This window comes from Salmo trutta, chromosome 7 (genome assembly GCF_901001165.1).
Source record: "Salmo trutta chromosome 7, fSalTru1.1, whole genome shotgun sequence".
Lineage (NCBI taxonomy): Eukaryota > Metazoa > Chordata > Actinopteri > Salmoniformes > Salmonidae > Salmo > Salmo trutta.
In genome coordinates, this window is record NC_042963.1 from 56,108,421 (window position 1) to 56,128,468 (window position 20,048).

The window sequence follows — 20,048 nt, forward strand, 5'->3', positions numbered from 1 at the left end:
ATGTGCAGTTTTGTCACAATACTATGCAACAGATGTCTCATTTTTTGAGGGATCATGCAATTGGCATACTGACTGCAGGAATGTCCACCAGAGCTGTTGTCAGAGAATTTAATGTTAATTTCTCTACCATAAGCCACCTCCGTCTTTTTAGAGAATTTGGCAGTACATCCAACTGGCCTCACAACTGTTGACCACGTGTATGGCGTTGTGTGGGTGAGCAGTTTGCTGATGTGTGGGTGAGCAGTTTGCTGATGCCATAACCCCACCGCCCCATGGTGGCGGTGGGGTTATGGTACAGGCAGGCATAAGCAACAGACAACGAACAAAATTGCATTTTATCGATTTGACAATTTGAATACCGTGACGAGATTCTGAGGCCCATTGTCATGTCATTCATCCACCGCCATCACCTCATGTTTCAGCATGATAATGCACGGTCCCATGTTGCAAGGATCTGGACACAATTCCTCAAAGCTGAAAATGTCCCAGTTCTTCCATGGCCTGCATACTCACCAGACATGTCACCCATTGAGCATGTTTGGGATGCTCTGGATCGACTTGTACGACAGTGTGTTCCAGTTCCCGCCGATATCCAGCAACTTCACGCAGCCATTGAAGAGGAGTGGGACAACATTCCACAGGCCACAATCAACAGCCTGATCCACTCTATGTGAAGGAGATGTGTCGCGCTGCATGAGGCAAATGGTGGAGACACCAGACACTGACTGGTTCTCTGATCCACACCCCTACTTTTGTTTAAGGTATCTGTGACCAACAGATGTATATCTGTATTCCAAGTCATGTGAAATCTATAGATTAGGGCCTAATTTATTTATTTAAATTGACTGATTTCCTTATATGAACTGTAACTCAGTAAAATCTTTGAAATTGTTGCATGTTGCGTTTATATTTTTGTTCAGTATAGTTGTGTCAAACAATGTATTATTTCTTAATGCGTAAAATATAAAAGATAGTGCCATTTCCCTGTGCAGACATTAACAAGTAAACAGTAGCAGGATTCTTTTCAGCAGCGGTGGTGCGGTTTTACAGGCCCTCTTCTTGGCTGCGGAGACATTTTTTTCTGTTTTAAAAACACATTTCCTGCAATTCTACACATTTTGCCATGGGGCAGAGAACATTTTACAGCTTTAAAGCAATTTTTTCCTGCAATTCTACACATGTTGTCATGGGTCTAAGAGAATTCTGAGTTTAAAAAAAACGAATTCGCTGCAATTATAAACATTTTGCCATGGCTTATGCCTTGTTCTTATGCCATCTGAGTGACTCAAACATTTATAACAAAATCAATGGGGGGGCCCCATGACATGATATTTTTGGAAATTTTAGATTCTCTCTGACTGTCTAGTTCTCATCTTGGTAATTGTTAGTTCTCGAAGATGATCGTATTTAAAAAAAATATATCTCGTCATTATCTTTTCTACATACTTTATATCTGGTTTAAGTTTACGCTGAAAACGTTTTACCATCCTGAAAATTATTCCAAGATTTGACAGCGGCATAAATACAGGGAAAACACGGAGCATACTGTAACTATTGCTAAAAGACTCATTATTTATTATAATATCATTTGTAAACATTTATCTCTTGCCAAATACATCATATTATTACAAAGTGTCTCCAGTGTTCCTTGTTTCTATTATAAGTGGCCAGGAAAACATTATAAAAACTGACTGACTTTTTCAAGACATTTGTTACTTTTACTTTACATTTTAGTCATTTTAGCAGACGCTCTTATCCAGAGCGACTTACAGTAGTGAATGCATACATTTCATGCTTTTTTTTTTGTACTGGCCCCCCCGTGGGAATCGAACCCACAACCCTGGTGTTGCACACACCCTGCTGGCGTTGCAAACACCATGCTCTACCAACTGAGCCACAGGGAAGCCATTTGTAAAACATGAATGGTCATGCATCTTTGGTGAATCATATAGTTCCCTCAGGCCCATTGGGGAGAATTCCTGGGCGCCGTTCGAATTTCTTCCTCCCTTCCTTCCTTGAAGTAAACGAACCTGTCCAACTATGTGTAAATCAGAGATTACTTCAAGGAAGGGAGGATGGAAGGATACACTTTTAAAGCCATGGTCAAGGGTCAAAAGGTCAGGGGTTAGACCCGTGTGAGGAATCCTAGATTCAGACTGCTAGGGATCTGAATGGTCTCCAGAGCCAGGGGGGAGTGGGTGAAGGGAAATGTCACGGAAAATATCTTCTTGACGTCCATAAGAAGCATCGGTGACTCGACACGGCCTTTCAACAGGGCCTGAGGGTGACAGAGAGAGAGAGAGAGAGAGAGAGAACAACAACTCAATGACATAGTGACAATATATAAGGAGAGCGAGAGAGCAAAGTATACACAGAGACAAGCAGAGACAAAAACTCCTTACCTGTATGGTTCTAATGAAGGACATGGAAACCCGTTCCTCAAATTCAATCACTGGGGTGTACAAGCTTAGCACTTTCACAATCTGACGAGAGAAAAACAGAAATGAACTAAATCACGAGATGATCAATAGACGAGATCACATGGCTCAAAATGATTTTTTTAAAAAGGAAGAAAGATTGCCAGTTACTACTACTACTACTACTCTGTATACTGTATCATGTGTAGCCAACTCCAGTCTGAGTTGGAAAGCCCAGTACAAACAGATCTGGAACCAGGCTCTGTATACTCTAGTGGCACCTTAGATGACCTACCTGTACTGTGGTGAGGGCAGAGCACATGGTGCAGATAGCCTGGGCGTCCTCCTCAGTCTTCTTCTTGACCTGTAGTAACTGAGCAGCCTGAATCAGCGGCTCCAGCATTTCTTTAGCTCCACAGTCTGACAGCCCCCTCTCCTCCAGCCACTCCTCCAGCTGCCACACATTATACCTAGAGAGAGACACCCCACCCAGTTAGAGGACACAGTCTGACAGCCCCCTCTCCTCCAGCTGTCCCTTGTTGTGCCGAGAGAGAAACCAATCAATCCCAATGTACTGTATTTATAAAAGGCCTTTTTACAGTTAATAAAAAAAAACACAGTACAGAGGACAGACAGCCACTTTGTGACAAACCTGATTAAATGTTTCAAAATACATCTGTCTCAATCATATCAGAACAAATAGTCAGTCCTCTAACAAGTAAATCTTCATTTAATTTTTTTAACACAGTGCACAATGAGGGTTTCCCAGGTATCATTCTTGGGGCCTACACTCTCTAGTTTATATCTAAATATGTTTGGGTGAAAACATGTAAAAGGACTGTACCTGATCTGCAGTCCTTTACTCCAGGAGCACATGTCCTTCCTCAGCAGCAGGTTGTTGAGAGTGACAGAACAGATGATGTAGAACTGCTGCCTCACCCCCTGGGAGATAACATACAGCATATCAACTAGAACTGCTGCCTCATACCCTGGGAGATAACATACAGCATATCAACTAGAACTGCTGCCTCACCCACTGGGAGATAACATACAGCATACACCCCCTGGGAGATAACATATCAACTAGAACCGCTGCCTCCCCCTGGGAGATAACATACAGCATATCAACTAGAACTGCTGCCTCATACCCTGGGAGATAACATACAGCATATCAACTAGAACTGCTCCCTCACCCCCTGGGAGATAACATACAGCATACACCCACTGGGAGATAACATACAGTATACACCCACTGGGAGATAACATACAGCATATCAACTAGAACTGCTGCCTCACCCCCTGGGAGATAACATACAGCATATCAACTAGAACTGCTGCCTCATACCCTGGGAGATTACATACAGCATATCAACTAGACCTGCTGCCTCATACCCTGGGGGATAACATACAGCATATCAACTAGAACTGCTGCCTCACCCACTGGGAGATAACATACAGCATATCAACTAGAACTGCTGCCTCATACCCTGGGAGATAACATACAGCATATCAACTAGAACTGCTGCCTCACCCCTGGGAGATAACATATCAACTGGAACTGCTGCCTCCCCCCTGGGAGATAACATATCAACTAGAACTGCTGCCTCCCCCCTGGGAGATAACATATCAACTAGAACTGCTGCCTCCCCCCTGGGAGATAACATATCAACTAGAACTGCTGCCTCCCCACTGGGAGATAACATATCAACTAGAACTGCTGCCTCACCCCCTGGGAGATAACATATCAACTAGAACTGCTTCCTCCCCCACTGGGAGATAACATATCAACTAGAACTGCTGCCTCCCCCCTGGGAGATAACATATAGCATACAGCATATCAACTAGAACTGCTGCCTCACCCCCTGGGAGATAACATACAGTATATCAACTAGAACTGCTGCCTCCCCCCTGGGAGATAACATATCAACTAGAACTGCTGCCTCCCCCCTGGGAGATAACATATCAACTAGAACTGCTGCCTCCCCCCTGGGAGATAACATATCAACTAGAACTGCTGCCTCCCCCCTGGGAGATAACATATCAACTAGAACTGCTGCCCCCCCCCTGGGAGATAACATATCAACTAGAACTGCTGCCTCCCCCCCTGGGAGATAACATATCAACTAGAACTGCTGCCTCCCCCCCTGGGAGATAACATATAGCATACAGTATATCAACTAGAACTGCTGCCTCCCCCCTGGGAGATAACATATCAACTAGAACTGCTGCCTCCCCGTTGGGAGATAACATATCAACTAGAACTGCTGCCTCCCCACTGGGAGATAACATATCAACTAGAACTGCTGCCTCACCCCTTGGGAGATAACATATCAACTAGAACTGCTGCCTCACCTCCTGGGAGATAACATATCAACTAGAACTGCTGCCTCTCCCCTGGGCGATAACATACAGTATATCAACTAGAACTGCTGCCTCCCCCCTGGGAGATAACATTCAACATATCAACTAGAAAGAACAGAGGTCCAACAATCCATCCCTATGGAACACCACATCTAGATTTGTCTCAAGAGTTTACTCCTCAACACACACACACACACACACACACACACACACACACACACACACACACACACACACACACACACACACACACACACACACACACACACACACACACACACACACACACACACACACACCTGTTTGATGAGCTCGGGGTCAACGTCATGCTGAATCAGGGTAGCGTGGAAGACACTGAGTTGCTGTAGGATGCTGTCCACCGTGTAAACAGCCTCTCCGGGTAAACTGGACGTCCTCTTCCGTAGGCCCGTGGGTTTAGACCCCAGAACTCCCTGGAAGTTCTCATGCTCCAGCATACCCGGAACTGGGATATTGTTGGACAATAAAAATGTAACTTGTTTGTTAAGTTGTTTTGTTGTTGTCGTTTCTCATTTGGACTGTGTGAGTAGCGCTACTCTTCCTTGCATGGTTATTTCAGAAGTGTCACTACTGTACTTGTTTATCCTTTACGCTCACTAGCGTTGCTCACCCTCACTAGCGTTGCTCACCCTCACTAGCGTTGCTCACCCTCACTAGCGTCGCTCACCCTCACTGGCGTCGCTCACCCTCACTGGCGTCGCTCACCCTCACTGGCGTCGCTCACCCTCACTGGCGTCGCTCACCGTCACTGGCATTGCTCACTCTCACTAGCATTGCTCATTGTCACTAGCATTGCTCACTCTCACTAGCATTGCTCACTCTCACTAGCATTGCTCACTCTCACTAGCATTGCTCACTCTCACTAGCATTGCTCACTCTGATTAGCATTGCTCACTCTGATTAGCATTGCTCACTCTCACTAGCATTGCTGATTGTCACTAGCATTGCTCACTCTCACTAGCATTGGTCATTGTCACTAGCATTGCTCACTCTCACTAGCATTGCTCACTGTCACTAGCATTGCTCATTCTCACTAGCATTGCTCATTCTCACTAGCATTGCTCACTGTCACTAGCATTGCTCACTGTCACTAGCATTGCTCACTGTCACTAGCATTGCTCACTGTCACTAGCATTGCTCACTGTCACTAGCATTGCTCACTGTCACTAGCATTGCTCACTGTCACTAGCATTGCTCACTGTCACTAGCATTGCTCACTGTCACTAGCATTGCTCACTGTCACTAGCATTGCTCATTGTCACTAGCATTGCTCACTGTCACTAGCATTGCTCATTTGAAGGTTTTACTTGCAATTATCATGATCCTCATACTCCGATCATATTATGTGGTTAAGTGGCTCTGCATAAGAGCGTCTGCTAAATGTCACCTATCATTGGCTGCAGGGCCTCCTCCATGCATCTGACCAGCTGCTGGTAGTTCTGGATGGCCAGGTCACTGAGGAGCTGACGGTACTCTGACAGGTCAAAGTTACACAAGCAGTGCTCATTCTGCCGCGGGGTGTTGTTCTTTACAAACGCCTACAAGGAGAGAGGAGATGGTTATAAAACACAGGTCAAACCGCAGTTACAGGTCAGGTTGTAAAGCAGTTAACACAGGGGTTTGTGTTTCCATCCTAATCTCAGAACACTAGCACTACATCGTCTGTCTGTCTGTCTGTCTGTCTGTCTGTCTGTCTATATATATAGAAGACGGGCATCTGTGAAACTCATTCCACAACTTGAAGCGTCTCCATTTTGTGCCTGTGTAACCGATGTGAAATGGCTAGTTAGTTAGCGGTGGTGCGCGCTAATAGCGTTTCAATCAGTGACGTCACTCGCTCTGAGACTTGAAGTAGGGTTTCCCCTTGCTCTGCAAGGGCCGCCGCTTTTGTGGCGCGATGGGTAACGATGCTTCGTGGTGGTGTCAGTTGTTGATGTGTGCAGAGGGTCCCTGGTTCGAGCCCAGGTTGGGGCGAGGAGAGGGACGGAAGCTATACTGTTACACTGGGGAATATTTAGGATGCATCGGGAGGTAGAGGGTTGAAGCCGCGGTACTTGCTAAGCAAAACAGTGTGCTTGATAGCTGTGGATTAAGGTGTTCAAAATCAGTCGAGCAAGAACTGTCATATGCCTTCCCCTGTGGCTCAGTTGGTAGAGCATGGTGTTTGCAACGCCAGGGTTGTGGATTCGATTCCCACGGGGGGCCAGTACAAACATTTTTTTGTTTGTTTTTAAATGCATGAAATGAAAATGAAATGTATGCATTCACTACTGTAAGTCGCTCTGGATAAGAGCGTCTGCTAAATGACTAAAATGTAAATGATATGAGAGACTAATCCTCTCCAGTTTACCTCCTCTCCACTGTACTGCTTCAGGCAGTGTAGGAACCGGCAGGTGTTGGCCAGCCAGAAAGACACAGTCTCAAAATCATCTCCTCGCCTCTGGGTGGGGGGGGAGCAAAAAACAAACAGATTGCAACAGTAACTCATGAAGCGGGACTTTACAATGGGTCAACTGAACTTTGCATCCTCAGTATGTGGTCATGTTCAAGCTCACATTTAATGAGATATTTTATTGTCACATACACTGGATAGGTGCAGTGTAATGTGTTGTTTTACAGGGTCAGTCATAGTAGTACAGTAACCCTGCGGCAAATTAGGGTTAAGTGTCTTGCTCAAGGGCACATGGACAGATTTTCACCTTGACGGCTCGGGTATTCCAAGCAGGGACCTTTCGGTTACTGGCCGAACCCTCTAACCGCTAGGCTACCTGCCGCCCTCATAATTCAACACAAACCGAAATCCATAAGCATATAATAGCATAGGCCTATCAAAATCCAAATCTACCTTGATGGACTCCCTTGATGCTAACGCTGTACCTCGAAGGACTCCCTTAACGCTAACGCTTTACCTCGGGGACTCCCTTGACGCTAACGCTGTACCTCGAGGACTCCCTTAACGCTAACGCTTTACCTCTGGGACTCCCTTGACGCTAACGCTGTACCTCGGGGACTCCCTTGACGCTAACGCTTTACCTCTGGGACTCCCTTGATGCTAACGCTTTACCTCTGGGACTCCCTTGATGCTAACGCTTTACCTCGGGGACTCCCTTGATGCTAACGCTGTACCTTGGGGACTCCCTTGATGCTAACGCTGTACCTTGAGGACTCCCTTGATGCTAACGCTGTACCTTGAGGACTCCCTTGATGCTGTTGATGGTAGAGTTGAGCAGGACGCTGACTCTCTGGTCATCATTAGAGTAGTCAGCATGTCTCAGACACATAAACAGGATATAGGCCGGCAGACCAGGGAGGAAGTTAACCGCCACACCGCGAGGCTTCAGCTCTAAGTATCAACACAGTCATCACAACACAGTTAACGTCATTTAAAAAAAAACAACATTTTAGTCATTTACCAGACGCTCTGATCCAGAGAGACTTACAGGAGCAATTATGGTTCAGTGCCTTGCTCAAGGGCACATTGACATATTTTTCACAGAGGTGGCTCAACGCTCTTAACCGCTAGGCTACCTGCCGCCTTAACACAGCACGGTTAACACAGCACAGTTAGCACAGCACAGTTAGCACAGCTCAGTTAGCACAGCACAGTTAGCACGGTTAGCACAGCACGGTTAGCACGGTTAGCACAGCACAGTTAGCACAGCACAGTTAGCACAGCACAGTTAGCACAGCACAGTTAGCACAGCACAGTTAGCACAGCACAGTTAGCACAGCACAGTTAGCACAGCACAGTTAGCAGCCACACCTCAAGACAACAGCTCTGACAAAGATAGATATATCAACCAATTTATGCCCTTTACTTTGTTATAAACATTTACTTTTTTCCCCTATTGGAAACAACTCAATAGAGAAATATGTCAAATAAGTATTTGCTGCAAATTAACATACGGAACCTACCCACAACCAGACTCTTCAGTAGTTTGCTCTCATCCCCCCTCTGGTACTCCAGCATGCCTTGGAAGTCCCTCTCCTTCCGGGTGATACCAACAGGAGAGCGAGGCTCTGGACCTGGAGCCACCCTCTCCATCTGTCCGCTAGCTAATGAGACCAACGACCAGGGAGAGAGAGAGGGGGAGAGAGAGAGAGAGACAGAGAGAAAGAGAGAGACAGAGAGAGACAGAGATAGAGAGAGAGACAGAGAGAGAGACAGAGAGATAGAGAGAGAGACAGAGAGAGAGACAGAGAGAGAGACAGAGAGACAGAGAGACAGAGAGACAGAGAGACAGAGAGACAGAGAGAGAGAGAGAGAGAGAGAGAGAGAGAGAGAGAGAGAGAGAGAGAGAGAGAGAGAGAGAGAGAGAGAGAGAGACAGGGAGACAGGGAGACAGAGAGACAGGGAGACAGGGAGACAGAGAGACAGAGAGACAGAGAGACAGAGAGACAAGTGCTGGTTATGTCCAATACAGTTTGAAAAACCATAATGACTTTTATATTGTAGAAATGAAATCAGTATATATTGTATGCATATTATACGTGATAATCAACTAATAGACACTTCAAAAAAAAGAAAGCTCTGGAGACGGGGGTTCCACAGGGATCGATTTTAGGACCTCTATTATTTATAGTTTATATTAATATATTATAAATATTATAAACTGTATACCTTCGTATTCTTCTGCCCTCTTGACGTAGACTTTGAGCTGTTTTTTTAGTTTGCGGATCATCTTGTCCTGTTTCTCTTGCTGCTCCATCAGGTCCTGTAAGATAGAACCTATTTACATCTAAAACGTTCCACAACGTTGTACCCTGCTGAACGCAGCCCTGGCTGGTACCTACCAGGTTGTCGCTGGTAAGGCGTGTGATCTCGTGGTGCAGGCTGGCCTCGATACGGGCGTCCTGGGGGAGGAGGAGGCTCTGGGAGAGGAACTGTTGCTGCTGCCTGTTCTCCTCTCTCACCCTGAGCACCTCCTCTCTTAGCTCCTCCACCTCCTCCTCATGCCTCCTGTCCTGAACCTGCAGCTGAGACACCAACAGGCTGGGAGGAGGGGGAGAAAGATGAGAGAGAGAGACACAAAGAGACAGACACAGAAAGAGAGACAAAGACACAGAAACAGACAGAGACATACAGTGAGGGGAAAAGTATTTGATCCCCTGCTGATTTTGTTCGTTTGCCCACTGACAAAGAAAGGATCAGTCTATAATTTTAATAGTAGGTTTAATTGAACAGTGAGAGACAGAATAATAACAACAACAAAAAAATCCAGAAAAACGCATGTCAAAAATGTTATAAATTGATTTGCATTTTAAATGAGGGAAATAAGTATTTGACCCCTCTGCAAAACTCGACTTAGTATCATGCATCAAAATCAGCAGGGGATCAAATACTTTTTTCCCCCCTCACTGTATTCATCGTCAGAATTGTTTTCTTATCTAGTTCCTTTGTATTGCCTTGAAAACCTTGAACACATCCCTCCAGCTCACCTGTTGGTCTCCTTCAACCCGTCATAAGCCAACCACAGCTCTCCATCCTCGTTCAACTTGTGGTAGTCAGGAGTGGACCTGACGTAAACAGAGGAAACAGTAGACCAATAACAAGTCAACTAACTTAAGACAAGATTTGTATTTTATTTATTTTAACCGTTATTTTACCAGGTAAGTTGACTGATAACATGTTCTCATTTACAGCAACGACCTGGGGAATAGTTTCAGGGGAGAGGAGATGAATGAGCCAATTGTAAGCTGGGGATGATTAGACAGCCGTGATGGTATGAGGTCCAGATTGGGAATTTAGCCAGGACACCGGGGTTAACACCCCTACTCTTACAATAAGTACCATGGGATCTTTAGTGACCACAGAGAGTCAGGACACCCGTTTAACATCCCATCTGAAAGACGGCACCCTACACAGGGCAATGTCCCCAATCACTGCCCTGGGATATTTTGTTTTAGACCGGAGGAAAGAGTGCCTCCTACTGGCCCTCCAATACCACTTCCAGCAGCATCTGGTCTCCCATCCAGGGACTGACCAGGACCAACCCTGCTTAGCTTCAGAAGCAAAACAAGATAAACCAATGTCAGCAGTCAACCAATGTAAAAGGATCCAGAAGGGGTGGGGTGAGTTGAAGTGTTTACCCATCAGCCTCTTTGGGTGGAGTTTCACCAAGATGAATCATCTTATGCATCTCTCCATACGCTTCCTACCAAAAGGAAAGGGTGTCAAGTACTGCCAGTGTAGAGGAAAACACATTCAAAACAGTACATGTGTATTTGTAAATCAGAATGTTTAGTTCATTTTTCCAGTCGGACAGCGCAGAATCTGATCTACAATTCACCTCTCAAATAACTAGTCATTACGTGATCAAGATGAGGGATTCTGCTCGGCATTCGCCTAGCTCAGACAAGCTGATAGTAGGGAAGTGGCCCAAATGGCACCCTATTCCCTATATAGTGCACTACTTTAGACCAGAGCCCTATAGAACCCTATTCCCTATATAGTGTTCTACTTTAGACCAGAGCCCTATAGAACCCTATTCCCTATATAGTGCACTACTTTAGACCAGAGCCCTATAGAACCCTATTCCCTATATAGTGTTCTACTTTAGACCAGAGCCCTATAGAACCCTATTCCCTATATATAGTGCACTACTTTAGACCAGAGCCCTATAGAACCCTATTCCCTATATAGTGCACTACTTTAGACCAGGGCCCTATAGAACCCTATTCCCTATATAGTGCACTACTTTAGACCAGAGCCCTATAGAACCCTATTCCCTATATAGTGCACTACTTTAGACCAGAGCCCTATAGAACCCTATATACAGTGTACTACTTTTGACCAGGGACCAGTGCACTACATAGGGAATTAGGGTACCGTTTGGGACTACTTCCTCCTCTCCTCCTACCTTGTTGTGTTTGAGCACCTCCTGGCGGACCAGGTGTGAGCGGAGGAGAAGCACCTCCTCCTTCCTGACCTCCAGCTCCTCGTTGGAGGAGTTGAGTTGCTCCAGGAGCACATTGTAGGGAGCGGAGCCCGGCCCGGGGCTGCTGGTGGTGGCCTTAGCCCCGGGGTTGGTGTTGGAGACTGTAGCTAGAGACTGACGCAGCTCCGCCAGGTTTGTCTTCAGCCTCTTGTTCTCTGACTCCAGCTCCTGGCGCTGAGGAGAGAGGAAACAGAGTTCAGAACAGCTCTACATATACAGAAGTTACCAGATATTAACTAAGAAATGGTCAAATGTAACTGCGCGGTAATAATTTATGAAACGTCATTACTTTCAGAGCCTCTAGGTCCAGCTCAGCTCTCCCCGCAGTTCTTTGCTTCTCTGCATTTTTGACCTGGTCTTGTTGTGCCTCTTCCCGCTTATCCAGGTGTCTCTGCAGTGTGTGTTTGTCCTGCTCCAGCTCAGTGACTCTCCTCTGCAGCTTCAACAGGACGGACATGTCAACCGCATCCTGGTGTGGCGCGTCCTGAACAACAACAACACCAGAATAAAACATTTGCTTTACTTCATCCAGAATAAAACGGGTCTAATTCTATGAGAGAGCAAAGCATCCTGGGTGGGACTATGAGGGTAGAAGCCTTGTGCTATCATGCTCCTGAGCCTTGGACTATGAGGGTGGAAGCCTTGTGCTATCATGCTCCTGAGCCTTGGACTATGAGGGTAGAAGCCTTGTGCTATCATGCTCCTGAGCCTTGCACTATGAGGGTGGAAGCCTTGTGCCATCATACTCCTGAGCCTTGGACTATGAGGGTGGAAGCCTTGTGCTATCATGCTCCTGAGCCTTGGACTATGAGGGTAGAAGCCTTGTGCTATCATACTCCTGAGCCTTGTTCATCACTCGGATGTTGTGGAAGCTATGGGTGGTGAGCTTCCACGTAAACCTCAACGATGATGAGTTTTTTTTTTGCATTCCATATGTTTATATTTGAGTTCCTTACGTCTTCTCGTAGAGATCTCGTCTCTGACTCGGTGAACCCTGAGGAGCTGCGTGTTGAGCTGTGAGTTTTCACTGAGCTGTTTCTTCCCTCCGCGAACCCAGAGCTGGGAGTTCCCTCAGACTCATTGCTGCTGTAGTTGGAGTCTGTTCTCCGGTGGCCTGGTTTATTGGTGATCTGTTTAGATAGCATGGAGGTTAGATAGGTAGCCCGAAGCTGACACAAACCAATACGTTATTTTCATATAGACCTAATGTATGCCGTGTTTTAGCCACTGAAATCCAGGCTAGCAAGCTAGGAAAGCGGCAGTGAAACTTGACTGTCAAACCAAACCAAGGTTGGTATATTATAGAGATGACTAATCCCCCCCAAAAAATCTAAAACATAACGTTGGTTAACGTAGGATAAATAGCTTTGAATGTCTGTATGAGATGGATAACAGCATTCCAACACCCTGCATGAATAAACGTCTATTCTCCAAGGTCTATAACGCTCCATAACTCATCTCACCATGCTAATAGTCATCTCTTCTTTCAGGTCAGCATGTCTCTCTTTTAGGTGTGTGTATTCACTCAGCAGACTCTGGTAGTGGTCCCGCTCCTCACAGAGATCACTCTCCAGCTGCATACCGTCTTTAGCATGGGCCTTGCTCTCTGGACAAAGGAACAGGGAAGTGTTCATTAGGCAACGAATGGAAGACAACAGACAGAAAAAGACTTGTCCATTAAAACATTTAAAAATGTTTATATGTTTTCCATTGCAAAACGTTTTTTTTTTTTGTTTAACTGTGTGCCATCATGAACATGACCCCTGTACTGTACCTGCTATCTGTTGGCTCTGTTCCTGGATCAGCTGATTCATATTGTCTTTCTCTGTTATCAACAATCTGTTGTTCTCATTCAACTCTGACACCACCTAGTGGCAGGAAGAGGGAAACACGTCAGTGGACACTTGTCTCCATGGCTCAGTAGAGCAACGTCAGGCTTGGAAGTTCCATTCTTAATATAATGTGTCGGTGACATTGTTGACAGTTTTCTAAGTCGCTTTGGAGAAACGACCGTATTAGCTCTTACATTCTCCGTCTAAGTTAGTAGGTGAATGCAGCAGTTACGTTACCTTCTCAGTGTCCACCCTGTAGGTCCTAGCTTCCTCCTGTACGGCCTCTTTCTCCAACCTGGTGGTCTCCAATTCCTGACGGAGGAATGACAGCTGTTCCAGGAGGGAGGGTACCCCGTCTGCTTTAACTCTGCTCTCCTCCTCTGCCACGCGCAGCCGCTCCACCTCTCTCCCCAGTCTCTCGCTCTCCGCCGCCCGGGACCGCTCCACAGTACGCAACCTCTCACTGAGCTCTCTGTTCTCCTTGTGCTGCAGCAGGGAGGGGGGACACACTGAGGGTTTACATGTGACAAACATTACCTCATGAAACAATGTCCTGTTTTCAACTGGGGTGAATCCTGAAGGAAACAGATATTTCTAAGGAGAGAGTGGTGCGTGTCTCCAAAGAGCAAGATTTCCAAAATATTCATTATTCAAAATAAACATGAAACCCAACTGCCTGGTCTCACTTGTTCGTTTAGTTGTAGTAGTACTACTATTTGTAGCTTTCCCCATAGGTGAATTTCGACGCAGGAAGTGACTATGTCCATACAGGAAGTGACTACGTCCATACAGGAAGTAACTACGTCCATACAGGAAGTGTCGTTTCTCACCTGTTCATCCACCTTCCTCTGCAATTGCATGATCTTGTTCTCCATGCCCACGTTGAGCTTCTTGAAGTGTTCTACAGAGCGAGCCTCCGCCCTGAGTTTCCTCAGCTCCTTCCTGGCAGCCATGCGTCTCACACAGCTCTGGAGATAAACCACGGCCCTCAGGGAGCGTCTGCACCTCCGCCTGGCCAGCCAGCCTCTCACCCACCTCTGGATGGTGAGAACCTTGTGTTCGTACAGCAGCTGGGGGAAGCAGAGAATGGAGGTTGTGGTGAGTTTCCTCCTTGCTATGTAAAGCACCTGGAAAAGGGCTATATAAATACAAAATCACTGTTGTAGACGTGAGTCGTGTTTCAGTGGATTCTAAACACAAGAAAACTGTCTGAAACAGGGAGGTACTATCTGAACCAATTAGAAACGTTTTCCCCTGCTTTCCGTTTTGATATGTTGTGCCCTGAACGAACACGACCCCTGAACGACCCCTGAATGAACACGACCCCTGAACGAACACGACCCCTGAACGAACACGACGAACACGACCCCTGAACGACCCCTGAACGAACACGACCCCTGAACGAACACGACCCCTGAACGAACACGACCCCTGAACGAACACGACGAACACGACCCCTGAACGAACACGACCCCTGAACGAACACGACGAACACAACCCCTGAACATACACGACCCCTGAACGAACACGACCCCTGAACGAACACGACCCCTGAACGAACACGACCCCTGAATGATCAACTGTGTGTAGAGAACTGTGTTTGGATGTTTGGAGCAGGTCGGGTGTGTGTTGCATACCTTGCGGTAGGTCTGTCTGGCCTGGTAGGCCCGTAGCAGACGCTGCATGGTGATAGATGCTGATCTCTGCTGCTGGTAGCGTCTCCTGGCCACTAACATACGCTGGTTCTTCTGGATGATAACTGCTGCTCTGGTCCTCCTCAGGAACACTACCAGACTGAGAGAGGGGGAGAGAAGAGAGGAGAGAGAGAGGGTGAGAGAGAGGGTGAGAGAAGAGAGGAGAGAGAGAGGGTGAGAGAGAGGGGGAGAGAAGAGAGGAGGAGAGAAGAGAGGAGAGAGAGGGTGAGAGAGAGGGGGAGAGAAGAGAGGAGAGAGAGAGGGGGAGAGAAGAGAGGAGAGAGAGAGGGTGAGAGAGGGGGAGAGAAGAGAGGAGAGAGAGAGGGAGAGAAGAGAGGAGAGAGGAGAGAGAGAGGGTGAGAGAAGAGAGGAGAGAGAGAGGGTGAGAGAGAGGAGAAAGAGAGGGTGAGAGAGAGGAGAGAGAGAGGGTGAGAGAGAGGAGAGAGAGGGTGAGAGAGGAGAGAGAGAGGAGAGAGAGAGGGTGAGAGAAAAGTGAGAGAGGGAGAGAGAGAGAGAGAGGAGAGAGAGAGGGTGAGAGAAAAGTGAGAGAGGGAGAGAGAGAGGGGGTGAGAGAGGTGTGAGAGAGAAGGAGAGAGAGGGTGAAAGAGGGAGAGAGAGGGGGAGAGAGGAGAGGGAGAGAAGAGAGGAGAGAGAGAGAGGAGAGAGAGGGTGAGAGAGGAGAGAGAGAGAGAAGGGAGAGAGGAGAGAGAGAGAGAAGGGAGAGAGGAGAGAGAAGGGAGAGAGGAGAGAGAGAGGGAGAGAGGAGAGAGAGGGTGAAAGAGGGAGAGAGAGAGGGTGACAGAGGGAGAGGTGAGGGGGAGCGAGAGAGTCAGAGATAATACACCTAAAGGGCAGATGTCTGACTCTATTAATAATCAGGGTTCCCACTCTTCAGACATGACAAATTCCAGGACTTTTCAGGTCTACAGATTAGAATGTTGATGACAGACATACAGGGTCGTCACTAGGTATCACAGCCACAGTATTAAACCATGCCTATTTCTACAATTCATCTTCTTAAAATGTGATTTTAAACGTAACCCTAACCACACTGCTAACCTTATGTCTAACTCTACATTTAGTTTTTTTATGAATTTTACCAATATAGACAATTTTGACTATGTGGTTGGGGGAACTAGTGTAAACATACACACAGTGGGTAAAGCAATGTGGGGACAAATTACAGCAAAATATTGATTCAATACTGTACGTAAATTGATTTCCATTCCCTGGGTTTCCCTGTCTGGAAGGTATATAATAATTGTGGGTGGAAACCCTGTGAGGTTGTAGTCTCTCCACTCACCAGCGCGCCTGGTAACCTCGTGTAGTTTTCTGTATGGTGATGGCAGCTTGTCTCATACGGAGATACCTCTTCCTGGCCAGCCAACATCTGATAGTCTTCTGGATACGTACGCACGCCTTCTTCAGCTTATCAGAACGTAGCTTCTCTAGATAGGCCACCTGACCCGCCCTGAAGAAGATCTTGCTCTTTCCAAACTGGTATTTGTCCTGGTCCTTGGAGATAAGAGGGTGTTGAGCATTTTAGCCACACTTATTATTATTATTATTATTATTATTATTTGACCCTGTTGGTCATCTATGAACATTTGAACATCTTGGCCATGTTCTGTTCTAATGTTGGTCATCTATGAACATTTGAACATCTTGGCCATGTTCTGTTCTAATGTTGGTCATCTATGAACATTTGAACATCTTGGCCATGTTCTGTTATAATGTTGGTCATCTATGAACATTTGAACATCTTGGCCATGTTCTGTTATAATCTCCACCCGGCACAGCCAGAAGAGGACTGGCCCCCCCTCATAGCCTGGTTCCTCTCTAGGTTTCTTCCTAGGTTCTGGCCTTTCTAGGGAGTTTTTCCTAGCCACCGTGCTTCTACACATGCATTGCTTGCTGTTTGGGGTTTTAGGCTGGGTTTCTGTACAGCACTTTGAGATATCAGCTGATGTAAGAAGGGCTTTATTAATACATTTGATTTGATTTGACCATTTAATATCTTTGCTACCTTTGTATCCAGTCTGGATACTTACTAGATGGAGGTAATTGAAGTAGACAGTTTGTGTGTGGAATAGCCATGGTAAGATATATCCATTTATGTATTTTGTACACTCTGTCCCTACTGTGACTCATCTCTCCAAGTCAGGTCACTTCCTGAACCCTAAGGCCTGACCTCTAACCCCCGGACACTTCCTACCTGGACCCATGTCTCCAGGACGTTCCTGCAGGTCTGCTTCCTGTCTGAGAGAATGTCCTTCTGTTTCATCAGAACCCGGTACCGGTTAAAGAACTCCTGGTAGGTCCACCTGTTCACAGGTACAGGTGTGTAACATATGCTCCTGATTCTGTTGTTACGGGCACATGCTGTGGTAACACTTTGTGGCGTGTGTGTGTGTGTGTGTGTGTGTGTGTGTGTGTGTGTGTGTGTGTGTGTGTGTGTGTGTGTGTGTGTGTGTGTGTGTGTGTGTGTGTGTGTGTGTGTGTGTATAAAGAAAGTTGAATGCTTGTGTATTGTTATGTGAGAGTTCCTTTTAGAGCTGGATCAATCGGCTCCAATGGGCAGGGTGACGTTGTTGTTATTGTTATTATTGTTGGTGTTGTTGTTGTTGTTATTGTTGGTGCTGTTGGTGCTGTTGTTGTTGTTATTGTTGGTGCTGTTGGTGCTGTTGTTGTTGGTGTTGTTGGTGCTGTTGGTGCTGCTATTGTTGGTGCTGTTGGTGCTGTTATTGTTGGTGTTGTTGGTGTTATTGTTGGTGCCGTACCTGGATGGGAAGCCTGCTGCTGAGATGCGGATGGTTTCCAGGACTCCACAAGCCCGTAACTGCTGTACTGCCCTCATGGGGTCCATCCTATTACAAAGACAACATACATACATTGCATGCATTCAGAAAGTATTCAGACCCCTTTTTCCATATTTTGTTACATTACAGCCTTATTCTAAAATGATTTTTTTTTTTTCCCCTAATTAATCTACACACAATACCCCATAATGACGAAGCAAATTTATAATAAAAAAAAAATAAAAAAACATTTATATAAATATTCAGACTCTTTACTCAGTAATTTGTTGAAGCACCTTTTGGCAGCGATTGCAGCCTCAATTCTTCTTGGGTATGACGCTACAAGCTTGGCACACCTGTATTTGGAGAGTTTCTCCCATTCTTCTTTGCAGATCCTTTCAGGCTCTGTCAGGTTGGATGGGGAGCTTTGCTGCACAGCTATTTTCAGGTCTTTCCAGAGATGTTCGATTGGGTTCAAGTCCGGGCTCTGGCTGGGCCACTCAAGGACATTCAGTCCTGTGTTGTCTTGGCTGTGTGCTTAGGGTTGTTGTCCTGTTGGAAGGTGAACCTTCGCCCCAGTCTGAGGTCCTAAACGCTCTGGAGCAGGTTTTCAATCTCTGTACTTTTCTCCGTTCATCTTTCCCTCGATCCTGACTAGTCTCCCAGTCCCTGCCACTGAAAATCATCCCCACAGCATGATGCTGCCACCACCATGCTACACCGTAGGGATGGTGCCAGGTTTCCTCCAGACGTGACGCTTGGCATTCAGGCCAAAGAGTTCAATCTTGGTTTCATCAGTCCAGAGAATCTTGTTTCTCATGGTCTGAGTGTCTTTAGGTGCCTTTTGGCAAACTCCAAGCGGGCTGTCATGTGCTTTTACTGAGGAGTGGCTTCCATCTGGCCACTACCATAAAGACCTGATTGGTGGAATAACACATATGGAATCATGTAGTAACCAAATAAAAATGTTTAAAAAAATATCTAAATATATTTTATATTTGAGATTCTTCAAAGTAGCCACCCTTTGCCTTGATGACAGCTTTGCACACTCTTGACATTCTCTCAACCAGCTTCATGAGGTAGTCACCTGGAATTATTTTCCAACAGTCTTGAAGGAGTTCCCACATATGCTGAGCACTTATTAAACCATGATTCCATGTGTTATTTGATAGTTTTGATGTCTTCACTATTATTCTACAATGTAGAAAATAGTACAAATAAAGAAAAATCCTGGACTGAGTAGGTGTGTCCAAACTGTTGACTGTATATATACACTTCCGTTCAAAAGTTTGGGGTCACTTAGAAATGTCCTTGTTTTTGAAAGAAAATCTTTTTTTTTGTCCATTAAAATAACATCAAATTGATCAGAAATACAGTGTAGACATTGTCAATGTTGTAAATGACTATTGTAGCTGGAAACAGCAGATTTTTAATGGAATATCTACATATGCGTACAGAGTCCCATTATCAGCAACCATCACTCCTGTGTTCCAATGGCACATTGTGTTAGCTAATCCAAGTTTATAATTTTAAAAGGCTAATTAATCATTAGAAAACCCTTTTGCAATTATGTTAGCACAGCTGAAAACTGTTGTTCTGATTAAAGAAGCAATAAAACTGGCCTTCTTTTGACTAGTTGAGTATCTGGAGCATCAGCATTTGTGGGTTCGATTACAGGCTCAAAATGGCCAGACACAAAGACCTTTCTTCTGAAACTCGTCAGTCTATTCTTGTTCTGAGAAATGAAGGCTATTCCATGCGAGAAATTGCCAAGAAACTGAAGATCTCGTACAACGCTGTGTACTACTCCCTTCCCAGAACAGCGCAAACTGGCTCTAACCAGAATAGAAAGATGAGTGTGAGGCCCCGGTGCACAACTGAGCAAGAGGACAAGTACATTAGAGTGTCTAGTTTGAGAAACAGACGCCTCACAAGTCCTCAACTGGCAGCTTCATTAAATAGTACCCGC

General features: G+C 45.9%; 1 protein-coding gene across 1 annotated transcript in view; it reads right to left on the minus strand.

Annotated features, from left to right (window-relative positions):
• Window positions 1-1,552: 1,552 nt before the first annotated feature.
• LOC115196559 (unconventional myosin-Va) overlaps window positions 1,553-20,048 on the minus strand; it is a 33,992-nt gene continuing 15,496 nt past the window's right edge. Inside the window, exons 17-40 of the mRNA XM_029757390.1 lie at window positions 18,062-18,148; window positions 17,497-17,605; window positions 16,585-16,796; window positions 15,225-15,381; window positions 14,418-14,657; window positions 13,825-14,073; window positions 13,530-13,623; window positions 13,219-13,361; window positions 12,712-12,885; window positions 12,045-12,239; window positions 11,678-11,929; window positions 10,908-10,972; window positions 10,257-10,334; window positions 9,612-9,810; window positions 9,439-9,532; window positions 8,733-8,873; window positions 8,006-8,160; window positions 7,168-7,257; window positions 6,205-6,355; window positions 5,078-5,262; window positions 3,262-3,359; window positions 2,713-2,887; window positions 2,403-2,483; window positions 1,553-2,278 (exon numbers count right to left, since the gene is read on the minus strand). Coding sequence (XP_029613250.1) covers window positions 2,126-2,278; window positions 2,403-2,483; window positions 2,713-2,887; window positions 3,262-3,359; window positions 5,078-5,262; window positions 6,205-6,355; window positions 7,168-7,257; window positions 8,006-8,160; window positions 8,733-8,873; window positions 9,439-9,532; window positions 9,612-9,810; window positions 10,257-10,334; window positions 10,908-10,972; window positions 11,678-11,929; window positions 12,045-12,239; window positions 12,712-12,885; window positions 13,219-13,361; window positions 13,530-13,623; window positions 13,825-14,073; window positions 14,418-14,657; window positions 15,225-15,381; window positions 16,585-16,796; window positions 17,497-17,605; window positions 18,062-18,148 — 3,577 coding nt within the window. The 3' untranslated portion in view covers window positions 1,553-2,125. The remainder of the gene's footprint in view (window positions 2,279-2,402; window positions 2,484-2,712; window positions 2,888-3,261; window positions 3,360-5,077; window positions 5,263-6,204; window positions 6,356-7,167; window positions 7,258-8,005; window positions 8,161-8,732; window positions 8,874-9,438; window positions 9,533-9,611; window positions 9,811-10,256; window positions 10,335-10,907; window positions 10,973-11,677; window positions 11,930-12,044; window positions 12,240-12,711; window positions 12,886-13,218; window positions 13,362-13,529; window positions 13,624-13,824; window positions 14,074-14,417; window positions 14,658-15,224; window positions 15,382-16,584; window positions 16,797-17,496; window positions 17,606-18,061; window positions 18,149-20,048) is intronic.